We start from the raw sequence: 15,408 nt of genomic DNA, 5'->3' as shown, positions 1-15,408 counted from the left end.
TGACAGCATGCTGGTTTGTATAACTTAGCTTGAAATAATAAAAATTACCAACAAATTACTCACTCTTTTATGCTGCCTGGCCAGTCTTGCCTTAGTCTCCTCCAGTTCTTTGTGAATCTTCAGAACATGCTTATTCATCTTACGAATTGTGGAATGTAAGATCTCCCAGATATAAAACCTAGGAAAGACATAAAGCTCAAAACACTACATTACATGCTAGTCCAAGATAGAAAACTATATATCGTTTCTTACAGAAAAAATTTCTCTGGGAGAATTAAAAAAAACACAACTTAATATCATCTAAGACACCTACTAGAGTGAGCAAACACTTGGCATATAGGAAAGCATACCTGTAACGTAATAAAGGTTAACAACCATTTCTACCCTTTTTTTTTGCAGTACGTTTAGAAACCAGCATTGTATTTCTTACTCTTACTGCAAGACTACCAACCTCAAATTGACTTCTCAGACCAAACACTTCTCCTGTTCTCAGTAAGCAATGCATCAATAGTGGCACAAGTTACACACCTCAAGCAAAGACCAGCACCACACGAAGCCAGCAACTATGTAACACACAGCAACAGACTTTGTCAAGAAATAGTTCCAGTGTTGTTCTGCTTTGGCAGGCTTAGAGACTACTTGCAAAATGACATACTAGCAACATTCTTGCACTGCCATGTAAACATTCATACCTCAACTCAGAAAGAAAAACGTTGAAGTACATATTTTGTAGAAGGAGCAAAAGCTTAATTGTACCTTTTGCTTCCACTGCGCAGTTTTCATAGATTAAACTATGTACTGGCCACTTAAAATAGTAATTCAGAGACAAATAACAACCCAAGACAAATTCTTGTTACCTAGTAAAATCATGTGCAAGCTCTGAAGAGAAGATCCAATTTGCTACTGCAGCACAGTCAACAATTTGTGTCCGAATCATCTTGTCCACAAGCACAGCAATCATCTATATTTTGTGAAAGACATGTTAGTAATTCAAAATAAGAAAAGGGCTTGCACACACAATGTGTAAAGTATTCTAGCCTCAGATAAAACCAGAGATGGTTTGGTGCAACTCTTCGTTAGTGATATTACTGGGTAATTTCACATACTTTAGGAAGCTGGGTAGTCTAGTCTAAAACGGCTCAAATTAGGGTTTCTATATTGATTACATAAAGCATTTTGATTTTGTTTAACAACGTTTTTTACTTCTTGTGAAAGTGATGTGTCACTCTTTGTTAACATATATACTTCCATACAAAAGCAAAATATACAAGCAGCATAGCTGGAAGTGAGGCCTTAGAGACACAAGTCCTAGTATTTGACATCAAAGTGCTCAAACCAGAGCATATACACCTGTTGGATCACCATAATGAAGGAGCTACTGTTAGCTTACTCTCCTTGAAATGCAAGTCTTCAAACATGACAGTAAGCTCTTCTCCACAGGAACTATCCATTTCAGGACAGAGCTAGTGCTGTGTAGTCAATGGAGGTGCCTACTTGCTAAAGGCACTGCCATGATTCTTGGGGGGGGGGTTGCAAGCAATCTAGCAGGCAACTGCAGAGAGGAGTTACTGACTGAAGCAGTTGCAAGCTGTTCAGAAAAAAGGCTTATCTTAGTTCCTCCTGTGCTTGAATGCCACAGTATCTAAGAACTACAGCCTGCACTGTATTTATCCTTACAACCACCCATTGTCAAATAAGGAAGTGCAACAAAGCTCCTTTTAAGGAATGAAAATTAAAATAACTGAATGAATCATACAGAAGATTCAGCACTGAACTTTCAAGTCCCAGGATAGCATCCTATGCTCTATTTGTCTTTCTGTATTGCCAGGAAGAATTTCTGATTACCGAGTCTGATCTTCCAAGAAACACAGACCTAGGGCTTTGGGAAAAACATTTAATCTCTATGTTAAAGTTTCTCTTTATGAAGTCACCACCACAACCTTACTTATAGGTCCAGGGACTGCTGACTCCTATTGCTAAATCACTACCTGCAGCATAGATCGCTCATGAGCACAATCTGCCTTCCGAATACTGCTGATAGACTGAACCAAATCAAAGGACATTCCCATAGATGTGGTAGTAGGGCAAGCGGCATGAAAACAGACTCTGGACAAGTTTCCTGCTGTCCAGGAACATTTCTTCTGTGTGCTTAGGAGGCTGGGGACTCAGGAAAAAGAAGTGCTTGGCCAGAAGCAAAAGACTAATGGCAATAATGCAAGAGAGGAAAATTTAAGTTCCATGATCAAGTAGAACCACAGACCTCCTTAACTTTTGCACTTGATATTTTTAAAGCATCTGGATTTATTCATAAAAATCTAACATGACTGTTTAGCTTGGGTTTGAAACTTCCATCTCAGTTCGGTCATGCTGCAATACAAAGGCATGGAGAGGAAGAGGATAACGATATTAGACTGCAGTAATGTAATTTCTTCTGATCCAGTTAAATGGCAGTAAGAAGTAGGTCAGACTGTAATCGTCACATTTTCAAGGCCAGTAATTTGGGTAGGAAGTTTAATATATTAAAAAATCCTGCTTTTTGGATGTTTTTACTCTACTTAGAAGAGAGATGACATCTTGCATAGGTATCTTCTAGGTGTTCAGCTCTTCCCCTAGGGAGTGGGCCACAGGTCCAGTAGCAGATGCAAGGATTACCTCTTGTTCTCAGTGGCATCGCTTCTGAAAGTCTTGCCTATTCAGCTGTGAGGTACAGTTCACTTTCAAGCACAATAAAGTGCAACACAAATACACCAGTAAGGAATACGTGAAATAATTAATGCAGACAAATTCAGCTAGAGTTCCTTATCGATTTCTATTTATAGAAGAATGACAGCTGAGGGAGAAAACAACTGCTGTGAAGAAACTGAACAGCTTAAACAACTGAAGCATTTTTCATAGGTCTTTCAGGGTGTTATTTCCTCTGGCTCAAGAATGAACATAATCATGGCACTGTCAGACTGATCTGTTCTGAATAGCCACTGACTGCAAGCTCTACTCAGTCTGCCCACACCCAACAGTGACTCCAACATGAGCTTTGTGGAATAACTGTATGGCTTTCACTAGTAATTGAAAAAAAAAAAAAAAGCCCCCAAACCCCCCAGGCTTCTGCATTTCTAAGAATGTTGCTTTTGATGAGATCTACACCTTACTTCAATTTTCACATGCACACTGCTTCCCAATTTTGAGCAGAAACATGATTTTAGCAAAAGTTTTTTCTCTTGTATGACAAACAGTATAGTATGAATCTGAGTCAGAATGACAGCCTTTGTCTTTCCACAATGAACTCTGAGGAAGAGGAGGCCTCACTGATGGTATATATTTTGTCCAGCCTTCATTTTAGGCAGTTATAACAACAGTAAATACAATTTAAACCTTCCTTCAAATAAGTTAACAACAGACAAGTTATTTAATAAAAGACATTACAGTTTGCTTTATATAATTAAAAAATATGACCTCTGTGAGTTGAAGCTCACAAAGATACTTGACATTGCAACCTCTCACCTGTGGATGATTCTTCCAAACCTCATATACAACCCTCAGAACATGGAGTTTCCCCTCATCACTTTCAGCAAGTGTTTTGAAGACTTCATGAAACCTTTTAATAGATACAAGTAGTCAGTGGCAGGGTTGGGATCAAGTCAAAAGAGCAGCAGATACAAGGCCAGTGGTTTATATTGTCCAAAAGAAAATTTTGTGACTATGTGCAGCAATACTTGAACAACTATTCCCTGGAATACATAACCATCCTGAGCTAAAACAGGCTACAAAGGCATGACAGCTCCTCAAAGCAACTTAAATCTTAGTGGTGAACCTACCCCTGAAGCTGGGCTGCATTTCTTATACTCTTAAAAGCAGGAGGCACTTTCATGCTTCGTGCTGATCTATACACAGCTGGAGCAAAATTTGCTGCCTTTGGAGCCTTAGACCTTCTTCCTCTGGATATGTGTTCCCATAACTTTAGACACTTACCCAATCTGCCTCTTTTTAAAGGAAATGCTGCTAAAAGCCTCTATTTTAGCAGAGTTATGCTGACTGCTACACAGCATTCACAGCCCAGCTTATTGTAATAGAATGACAAAGCGTAAGAGGCTCTTTTTGATCTCATGGCTACCACCGTTGGTGTGCAGCAGTAAAAATACCATGGCTCTAAGTATTCACATCACCCTGCCTCTTGTACTACTGCTTGCAGGTGACTACCTACAGCTTATCAACATTGCCTCTATAAAGCTCCCAGGTGCTTGTTTTTGTAACAGCTTTATATATATTTAAGGAAGATAAAAAATAACTCATTAAGATGCATGTGACTACCTTTCATGTATCAAGACCACTTAAGAGCAGCTCCAAAGTACACAGAATTAAAAATTAGTTTATTTTATCTCATTTTGCTAAAAAAGGTGCAGTAAGTTCTTTAAAACTTAAAGCATATCTTTAAGGGATGCACTCTAAAGTATTTTAGAATGGATTTTACTGTGCTTTGGTAGATAAAAGAAGTCTGTACCAGTCTGCTTTGAAGTTTCTTTTTTTCTTTTTCTTTCATTTTTTATACAGACGCAACTGTTCTAGAGTCATAATCATAGTCCAAGATATTGTGGTGGGAGCTACCCAGTCATTCAAACGTAAGGAGAACCCCCTTGTTCCTCACCATAATCAGCAAATCTGTAACTCTAAAATGGAGTAATGTTCCAAACCTGTCTCATTTGTCTGATGTACATCACATGGCTGTAATGTACAAATTTCTGTTAATTCCATTCACATATATAACGTAGATTTACACCACCATTCCTTCAGTAAGTAGTGTCATTAGTTCTCCTAACCATATTGCATTGTGGAGCACCTAAACCATTGCTGAAGCTCCCAGTCCAGTTCTTTTATCATGCATTCCACTGTCAGAACAAAACAGTTCTGTAAGCCCCAAAATAATGCACATATTAGACTTACTTGGCCAGGGCACTGAAGGAGTGGCTGAAAGACTTTGCAGCTAGATGGAGCAGAGTTTGAACAAAGACTTCTATTTTCAGAGGGTTGAAGGTAAATCCTTCATCTGCAAGTTATTTAAAATTGAAACTATAAGTACTTCAAGTAGAGTATGTAAGCTACTCATAAAACTGTAGAGATAACTTATGGTTTTAACCCATTTCACAAAAGAGCTTCATCAACAGGGGTTTTCAAGGCTGAGTAGGGAGCTACTAAAGACTTCCCAAAATGTGCAGACCTTCAGGCTCCCATTTTGCCATGGGGAAAACATGCAGAAAGAATTCCAGGTCACTGAAGAAGTTATCAGAAACACAACCACACTACCAACACACGACAACACTGATGGACAGCAGCAGAGAAAGGCAGCAAAGGAAACTGCAGAGTTATGCATCAAGCTGAAGGCCTAGCAGACCATAAAGGCAGGAGAGTGGAAGGTAAGGATGATTAGGGTACAGCGGTTGACTATTTATAACATGGGAGAAGGGTCCAGCAAGCATGTATAGCAAACATGGGTGCTAGGAGTGAACGGTGCCAAGTCCCCTCCTGTAGCTGCAGCTACCTGCAGCTGAAGACAGGCAGGAGGGAGAGCACTCATTACTGTGTGGTGCCTAAAGCAAATTAGTAAACATGCTGGTGAATCCCAGGACAAAAAACAGATCATTGCTGCTCTCTGCTTGTATAACAGAACACTTGCAAATATTACAGAAATACTGAAGCTGACCCCACTGTAAAGATCACTTCTTAATTCTTCATCTCGCATTCCTTCTCACCCCCTAAAACACGCAGGCTTTAGGAACCAATGCTCTCTGTGGCTGCGAAGCTAAAAAGAATGAGTGGAGTCCTATCATGAGTTTGTTTTATGGAAGGCTATTGCCAGCATGCCAGCTATCTTATCTGTTGTGGGACAGCACCGAGGGAGGGAAGCTCCCACGCTGGGCACGCGCCCATAATCTCAAGCATGAAGATAACTGCACAAACTGCATTCTGTTGCTGAAGGCAAAGGAAATGTTAGATTCTTTATGCTACCTCTGTCAATAATCACACGAAAACACGTCTCAAGCACCAGGTTAACTCTGTTACGAAAAACAGGCCTGTCTCTGCATGCAAGATGCTTACAACAAACCCTAACAATGGTGTATTATTTCTACTTACTGATAAAGCAACTATTAGAAGGAAAAGCATACAGTTCTGTTAACCACCACACCCATAGCTCCAAAGGATGGCAGATCAGTCTACACACAAAAATTACAGCCTGCCAAAGCCTAACAGCATGTATCTTACCATCATCATCATCCTGGTTTGGATTAGGCACGTCTTTTAAAATACTGAAGATTTCATCATTACTGGCCTTATTTTTAATTGCGATTGTTAAACAGAGTGCCACAGTATATCCAGGAAGAGACCCTAAACAAAAGCAAAGAGGTCAAAAATACATAAGAAGGCAAGTGAGTAATTTTAACATCAGTTTGCCTCTCAGAGAAACAAGTACACTTCCCAGCAACACCTTAAACTAGCTGTTTCCAACATCATTGTCCACACTACTATTCCATTAAACTTCTCAACACATTTCATGTTCTTAACATTATATTCAAAACTTAGAGTAGAACCTTCAGAGCTGAGGTCAGGTAATCACTCTCCTGCCTAAAGCTCTACTTCAGCATCCACCAATTTCCTGAAAATACAATACTTCCTTGGTTTTCCTCACTCTATCTTTGATGATGACTTTTACGCTTAGGATTGTGTTTATTTTGCATAATAAAAGGAATAACAAGGTATTTCTCTACCTCAATCTTCACATCATCTGCTGCCTCCATATGCTTCATTAAACAAAGTTTACTGGCAATATCTTCTATTGTTTCAAGAAGTTCAAAAAATAAACCCCATATGACTTCATATGCTGACTTTTACTTAGCATTGTGCTCAAACAGGGGAAATAGATAAATTTTCCAATTTTAGACTTCTGGCAAACAATGATGCACAGCACCACAACCACCTCAGCAAGAGGAACTTCATGTATCTGGATTTTCTTTTCTTTATAAAGTAACAAATGCGATTATATTACAGAGATCCAGGCTTAATATATATTAACTGCTCACAAGAAACACATTTAGCCATATGAAAATCACGGGTACTTATTTCAGCTGTATTCTTTTTTATGAAGACAACTGATATTCCAGTCAATCTAGTGTGCTTCCTTGCTCTGATACACTATTTTCTTTACCTTGACCCCTCAGTAACTTTAATACTTACTATTACTTTCATCTCCGTATTTGTAAATACACACTGGATTAGCAGGGCTGAGGACAGAAAAACTTGCAGGAACAATGTCTATTATTCGCTGATGGTAGGAGAGTCTGGAAATAACAAGTTTCACAGCAGTAGAATTAAAATGGGAATAACACCAGGGCTAATTCTAAAGTGACTGCTTTATAATGGTTTTCCTGTATTTAACTTTCATGGAACAAAAATCAGGATGTTTATGCAACAGAATGGTAGTTTCTGCTAGGTAGTAAGAGGTAAGTAAACCAAACTTACTAGCACATGCTTTCTGTTTGAACTCTTTGATGCTAGAGTTTCATCCTCACACAATTAATTTAGCCTGTGAAAAGATTTAGGGGCTGTCTGGTAGGATGTTCTATGCAAAAGCCTAAGATGTGCTGCAGAAAACTAGTAAGACATTGGTATTCAAAGCAGAATAAAATATTAAACTGGATGTCTTCATTTTACTTTCCAGCTTATTTCACTCCCACTAAGGCTTAATTTTGCTAACACAGTTTTCAGTGAAATGTAAGACTGCCAGAAAAATGGCATGTGTTTCGCAGCACAATACTTTCACACTTCCTATACTGAACTCACCCAAAAATGGATTAATGTTTTCCTGTAGGATACTGAATAACATAGGCTGTTTTAACATTTTGCTCCTTCTCTTTCCTATATCCCTCTGTCTCAACTATTTTAAGTTCAGTCCTGACTCTGTACTATTGTTGTAGGGTTTGGGGTTTTTGTTTGGAAGGTTGTTTGTGTATGTGTTTTATAGTCAATGAACATCAGAGGCACCTAGAAGAATCAAGATTAGATTATCAGTTTTTAGTAGTACTAATGATCAGTTACCACCATTTCTGTGAATGCTGAATACTTTCCAAGAATATTGCCTAAGGTCTATTTCTTTCCATGCCTATGATGAAGCATGTCTTTTTGTAACTACAGGTGTGCATACCTAGGACAGATCTGCTCCACTTGTTTCTCCCTCTATCTAAAGTGGTACCCTAAGTGTCCTAAAATAGGTAAACCAGATTAAAATCATATGAACAACAGATTCATTTCTTAACTCAAACTGAATTGTAAGAACAGACACGCCTAAGACAAGAGTCAGGTTGAAAGGAAGCTGATAGTACCTAGAAGAACAAACTTTGCCTTGAATGCAACTATCAAAGATCTTAACTTACCGCATGCACTTTTCCAAAACCTCTCTCACAAATTTGGGCTTGGGCTTTTCAAGGTCCTGAGTGAGGCAATCTGACCTATCAAATGATAGAATGCAATAGCTTTTAGCAAAAGAATTTGTGCTTTAGTCTCTTTTTGGCTTGGTCTAATAGGTACAAACCAATCATGGTCTAAGGACAACTGAGCGCTTGTCACTTAGTTTTACAGTGTAGGCAGTTTTAAGACAATGAGGTAAGTTTATCACCATTTCCTTATTGGCCACTAGCATTCTTGGAATCTCATCTCCGTGGGATATATTATCAAGTAGCTTCCCTTCCCCCACCAGATTAAAAATAATTTGTGTTTACAGTTAGCTGGCTTTCCCTTTCCTTAGGAAAGGAACCTTGTGGGATTTCATAGTCTGCTCCTCCCTCACAGGAATTTTTGAACTTCTGGCTGATTTCAAACACATTTCAGATGAAGAGATATCCCAAACACAGTCACTTGCCAGATGTGTGAAAAATGGCAGCTTGTGAGAGAAACCCACAGAAGTGTTACCATCATGGAACATCCAAGCAAAGACAAATCAGCTCTTTGAAGACTGCTGCCTGGTCAGTCAACATGGATATATACAAGGATAGCCAGCAAGCACTTAACTCCACATGAGGACAACACAAGAAACTTAAGTAAAGCCAAAAAAATTTATCACAAGAAGGGCTGCACTCCTCTCCACAAGGACACTGGGACAGATCGGCTATGGAAAGCATCTATCGTAGCAGGCTGTGGAAGTTACTGTAGGGAGGACTTCACCCCAAGGTGATCTCTCTTGCTACATGGGTGTCTGGAATGGAAAGCTCAGGGGAACCTGTGGCAAGACGTTGATGGAATCCAGGGACCTCCTGCTAGAGATGCAAGTTCAAGGTTTGGCATAGTAAGAAGGGATGGCAGGGCCAGCTTTGACGTAATTTCAGGTGCTAGGATTTGGCAGGAGGGAAACAGATCACAAGGTCTGAAGGGTAAAGGTTATAATGAAAGGTTTAGGGTAGAACAGAGAGCAAGATTACTGAATGAGTAATACAGGATACAAAGAGTCAGGGCAAATCATTTGAAGTAATTTGGGAGCCATTTTGGAAAATTTGCTAGCAGCTGATTGAGGGTGCGGTACAAATTAAGGAAATTGGATTTTGTCTTCCCCTACTTATGGAATACTAACACTCATTTGAGATTTATCGCAAAGTTCACCAGGGACAATACAGTGACTAAAGAGATAATCAAGATAATCTACCACTGAGTGGTGGTGAACAGATTAGGAAAGATCTCTGAAGAGCTGAAGGAAAGCAATTAACAGGGCCACTATGCTGTGACACTTCCTGGATAAGTCTGACATTTTAAAGTTTTTTACACTACCAGGTTCAGATCAAAAGGAAGAGAAACTTACCAGTCTTCCCAGCTCCAACGGAACTGAAAGTTGCTCAAGTGGTGAGAAAACCAGTTAATAAATCTTTATTAAAAAGAAAAGAAAGCTCCATTAAATGCCAGAAGTGCAGGAAAACTTTCAGTTGAAATTCTGTTATAAATGCATTCTACTTTACAAAGACAAGCTAAAACTCTAAAGCTATTACAGTATTAAACAGGCACTCACGTTGACAGATACAAAACACTGAGTTTGGAGAGTCAGAAAGAAGCCTTTATGGACAGACAGCCTGTCATGCTCTGTTGCTTCATACAATGAGATGACCCATTAAACTAACAATTAAAATGTAAACTTACTGTGAATATGCAACTTTCCCATTTTTAACGGGTAATTAACAGCTCTCCTACACAACCCAGACTTCACTGAAAGGGCAAAATCACCAACACTCTCCTCCTCTGGCTGGCAGATACACCACGAACTCCACTCCCAGACCACTAAGAAGCAGGCATAGTACTAGACAACAGAGTACAAGGCAACTACAAACAGCTTTAAACATGTAAAAGTTGTCACCAATCTTAACAGTCCTGTACAGACAGACAGTGTTGTGACCTCTGGGGGAGTGGTTCTGGGAGGGAGAGGCAAGCAGTCAGTCCTCCACCTTCTCTTTAAATTACTCAAAGCCAGAGCCCAGAAAACATTTTGAATAGCACCAAGAAGTCTTAACAAGGATTTCTGACTACTCTTTCCATAGCCTCTTCATTCTTCCTGTACGTTGGACATCGAGGAACATTTTTCACTGTCTCCAAAACACATTTACCTGTCCACACATGTTGTATTCATTGTATCCAAACGCATGTAGAGCATTTCTGTGGCTTGTGCAAGCTGGAAGTTTCTTATTAAGGTTAACAGAAGAACACTAGATAAGTCGGAAGTTATTCCTTTCAATTTGTGAACAGAATGTCATCAACCTTTTATTGTGAAAGCTCCCTGGGTCTACTCCAAAATCAGGTAAATCACAGTAAGTCCACAGTGGAAAAAATGAAGTATATAGCGAGTTCTACTCTCTAGTACCAGTCTGTCTTTCTTCCATTATTGCAATGAGACTGTTGACTTCTTCCACAGAAAGCCAGAATTCACATCATGCAACAAGGAAAACCACACTGATATGAAGAGATATCAGCCTCCTTATGGAGTACTTCTGTAATCTCACCAGTCTAGCTTTGTGGGCTGCTGTTGATGCTTTGCCACAAACAATCTTTTATTATCACTGAAGGCTTGAGAAAGCATGTCTGCACTGACTTTACCCAACAAGGGCTTTATCTTTCTTACAGTGTCCCTATTAACACTAAAAACTTTCTGCATGGGTGACCACACAATTCTAAAGCAGACTTAGCTCTAATCATTGAGATTATGTTATTTGCAAACAGTGACTGGTATCATGAAGTAGAACAAAAATTTGGGCATGACATTACCAGTGGATGGACATCTGTTAACTGTCCTCCATTCCCACAGTCTGTAGAGCTTGATCTAAAATGATTATCTAACATGATCTAAAATGGCAGCAAAGAAGGGGCAATGTAATAGCCAGAATTAGCTGGGAGTCATGCTTCCTTCCTCGGCATTTAGTCACCCTGTCTGAGCTGACAGATGATTACTGACCTTTTGAATGCTCCTAGTGGGAGCACTGAGTGGGAACTCAGGCAAGTTCCTTTAAATCATCTGCTACACTTCCTACTGAAAAAAAAAAAAGGTAGGAGCACTCAGAGAGTTGTTAGAAGAAAAGATCAAGTCTGTCACTTCCTTTCCTTCTCAGCCTTTAATGCGTCTGTGACCATGCCACGCATTGTCCAGACCTAAACAGGCTGCAGTGACAAGCAGTAGTATTGCATTTTATCCCCTCACCAAGACAGCCTTTCTTGGGAAGGTCAGAGGAAGTATCAGAACATTGTCCAGAAAGCTGAAGAGTCTTACCCACTTGGCAAATCTAGACCTGGGCGAAGTGGGCTGTGCTACTCTTTCATGTCATGTGAGTGTTATAGGCAAAGTTTCATGCAGCTGCTGTAAAATATTAGTCCAGTATTTATTGCTAACCCATCACCTACAGACAAACAAAATAAAGACCATATTTTGTAAGTGCTCTCCAGCAGCACAGAAAGGATACAACTTGTGGTAAAGAGCCAGGCTGAAGCTTGCACAGTTCAATCAGCAGTGTTGTGTACATGACTTCAATGTGTGGTGGAGATGGAAGCTGGAACAATTCTGCAAATATTACCTGTAGGAGAGGAAGGCACCACATCAGAGCACAGTGATGTGGCCTGCATAACCCTCAGCTTCACAATAGTGGCCATCAATTAAAAAAATTACATGCCCAAAATGGTCCATATTACTCTGTCAAATGCACATTGCAGCAAAAAGAGAGAGAAACCTAAAAAGGTAGCAGCAACCCTACACTGTACTGATACAGCCCACTTCAACTGCCTTTATCAATTAATACTAGCACAATGCCAGCATTACACGTCTATTATGTCTAACAAATACACCACCTAACTGTGGAAATGGCCACAGTTATAATATAACCTACTGCAGTGCTTGACATGATCTGAGAAATGCAAAATCAACTGGTCCTGTTAAATAATAAACAGAAATACTAAACAGTACATGAAGCCTAAGTGTTTTGTGTGAAAGACTATTTGCATTAAAATTGTATAACTTTTCTGTTGTGTCCTCCTATACAAAAACTTACATAAATAAAGCCACAACTTTCAACTGAAAATTGTAACCAGCATTCCATACAACAAAAATATATGCTCAGTACCCTCTGGCAGAGAGTCCTTCTAAGAAAACTGAAATCAGTCTTGCAGTCAGCATTCCTGTTTTTATTTTCAAGTTTGCCTATAATAACAGCATGTCAATCTTTAAGGGCTACATAAAGATAATCATTGTACAACATTCATCTCTGAGTTTCTGTTTACTTTGCATGCCATTCTCAACTAGTTTAAATTACATCAAAGGAATCAGGAAACTTTGATTGATTATGGCCGGTCAGTTTCCACTTTAACTTTAAACTTCCGAATAAACAGAGAAGAATTGAAGCTTATATGAGTAAGCTTTAGAAAATCTTCTTACTAGTGTAAGAAATCAACATCCATTTATAGACTCCACAAACAGCACATGAAAACACATCGACTAGAAGTTGTTATTCTAAGGAAGGACTTGAAAGCATGAAGAGACTATAAGAGCTGGAAAACTTTTCCGTGACAGTATAATTTGGACACACTGTTAAGACAGATAATGGCAAAAAGGCAGGGGACCGTCTTAGGTAGAAAACTGCTCCTTTTCTCAAGATAGGAAATAACAACTGGATGATGTGTCATTGTCTGTTTGAGATACTGCATCAAACATATTTGTGATATTGATCACATGTTCAGTATCAAACGTTCAGATTAAGTGTTTCAAACTGGCACACCATACTTTAAAAACGACAGGGCCAGAAGAAAGATGAGGACACCGATCATCTGAATGTCTGAACTTTGTCGAGGATGAAGTTGTACCAAAAGCTGTAGGAGCACAACAGGGCATAGCAGTCTAACAACTCAATGATGCTGCCCAAACATTCTCTGTTTACAGCTATTAGAAATATCCAGATACATGTCTATAAGAAGCTACTGATGAGAAAGGTGCCACATTTAAGTGTTCCACACAGGTTCCAGGTAGCATGGAGCATTCTGTGCTTGGCCTGACGAACTACAACATGGTGCCACACGGACCTCAAAAGTAGGCATACTTGGGAAGGTACCAACAAACACTTTCAGACTACATTTGCTCCTGCCTAACTGTTATGTTCTGAACCTTAAGTAACACTTTCCTTTATTTGTTAGACCATTTCATTTCTACAGTTTTGTGACTTACTGAAAAAGTTAGTGAAATTTCACAGATTAAACTGTTAAACTGCTGTTGAAAGCAACATATCACCAACTTCACTGTTAAGAGAGACCTTACGAGGGAGCAGTAGTAAGGAGAATGAAGGGAAGACTGAAAAAAGCATGCTATGCCTTAAAAACTCTGGGGCTTTATTAAAAGTAAACAGTCATAGACAAGTGATGAAGTTAATAATCTAAAATAACTCAAAATTGCAAGAAAAAGGAAATTATGACAGTAATAGTCAAAGAATTTGTACACCAAGCTTGCACTTCTTCCCAGTAATTTCATCTATGCAAACATCCGCTATTTTCACATCCTCTAAGTTTCTGAATCAAAGAATTTCCAGGGCTTTTAGGTAACTTATTTAATCAGGAATTGCAGTAACTATTTGTTGGCATTTATGTACAGCTCAGCATAAAGCACCCAGCCATATACAGCACCTGAAGATACTGAAGATAAAATCACTGAAGATAGTTCAACGTTAAGGCAGAAAATTGTTGCTGATTTTAAGATTCCTCTGTTCTGAATTCAGAGTACAAAAAGAACAAGCTGACCAAAAGTATTGTAACTTTACAGCATATAGAACATCAGGCATTTTGATGCCAAGAGGAATTGTCCATCCCACTTTTACTAAGATAAATCTACAAAAGATTATTTCCTATTATGATTAGCTCTGAAATTCCTCCTTATAGTTACTTCTTCATAAAATCTTTATATGACAAGTTGCCATTACTACTGAAATATCTTAATCCCTTTCAACGGAAATTAATGAAGCTTTATACAGCTCTGCATCTTGAAAACAGACCCTTGAAAGGAGGCAGCAAAAGGAAACCTACGCTGCTCTTCTGATACACATTATGGTTATTCAAAATTCTCCAATATGGAGGATGCCCTGGAGGAAACACATCACAATTTCACAGCAAGTTCTTTTCAGGGCCAGTAGAACAAAAGCATCTAGAATATTCAAACATATAGCCATGCAGAACGGCTGAGTCCAGCTGCAGATCATTTAGTCAAAAGCCCCTTGCACAAGGCAGGGTCATCTAGAACAGGCTGCCAGGGCTGTGCCCTGGTAGGTTTTGAACTTCTCCAAGGGTAGAGACTCCACAACTTCTCTGGGCAAACTCTTCCCGTGTTTAATAACCTTTGCAATGAAAAAATATTTTTCTCATGTTTAGATGGAGTTTCTTGTATTTCAATGTGTCCCATATTCTCTTGCATTTTAATTCAAATTTTTTTTAAACTACAAGTGACTCAAATGTAGCCATCCCTTAGACTGTGTGATACATTAGAAGCATCATATGTAGAACTTTAAAAGTTTGACAAATGCCTTAACCTGGATTACTAGGGCACTAAGAAATTTTGGTACTTGACCAAAACTCCCATGCACCAAGTTAAAATGACAACAAAAAGCATATCACTCAATTGTATATAATCTGCTCATTTAATAGCCAATGATTGAATTCAGCAAGGTTCTGGCTGACTCCCAAATCAAACTGTAATTTAACGGACCTATCATGGAACTAACTGGAACACGTTACTCATGAAATAACAGCACTACCAAAGACGTTGTCTACAAAATCCATACCTCTACTATGTGGTAGTTCAAGGGGATCTTGTTATTTCCTGGATAGCTCAACAGCTGTGCAGCACTGCAAAACCATAGATACATTTAGTTC

The 15,408-nt window shown here is 39.0% G+C and overlaps 1 protein-coding gene across 3 annotated transcripts in view; it reads right to left on the bottom strand.

The window, feature by feature from the left end:
* NCBP1 (nuclear cap binding protein subunit 1) overlaps positions 1–15,408 on the bottom strand; it is a 31,619-nt gene that overhangs the window by 6,408 nt on the left and 9,803 nt on the right. For all 3 annotated transcript variants that reach the window (XM_064438459.1, XM_064438460.1, XM_064438461.1), the window contains exons 10-20: positions 15,318–15,381; positions 11,970–12,080; positions 10,626–10,690; positions 9,833–9,895; positions 8,418–8,492; positions 7,222–7,325; positions 6,253–6,375; positions 4,936–5,038; positions 3,499–3,592; positions 858–961; positions 64–178 (exon numbers count right to left, since the gene is read on the bottom strand). In XM_064438459.1, the coding sequence (XP_064294529.1) occupies positions 64–178; positions 858–961; positions 3,499–3,592; positions 4,936–5,038; positions 6,253–6,375; positions 7,222–7,325; positions 8,418–8,492; positions 9,833–9,895; positions 10,626–10,690; positions 11,970–12,080; positions 15,318–15,381 (1,021 nt within the window). The remainder of the gene's footprint in view (positions 1–63; positions 179–857; positions 962–3,498; positions 3,593–4,935; positions 5,039–6,252; positions 6,376–7,221; positions 7,326–8,417; positions 8,493–9,832; positions 9,896–10,625; positions 10,691–11,969; positions 12,081–15,317; positions 15,382–15,408) is intronic.

This window comes from Phalacrocorax carbo, chromosome Z (assembly GCF_963921805.1).
Source record: "Phalacrocorax carbo chromosome Z, bPhaCar2.1, whole genome shotgun sequence".
NCBI lineage: Eukaryota > Metazoa > Chordata > Aves > Suliformes > Phalacrocoracidae > Phalacrocorax > Phalacrocorax carbo.
Note: the sequence above shows the minus strand (reverse complement) of the source record. Positions and strands in the feature narration are given on the sequence as shown.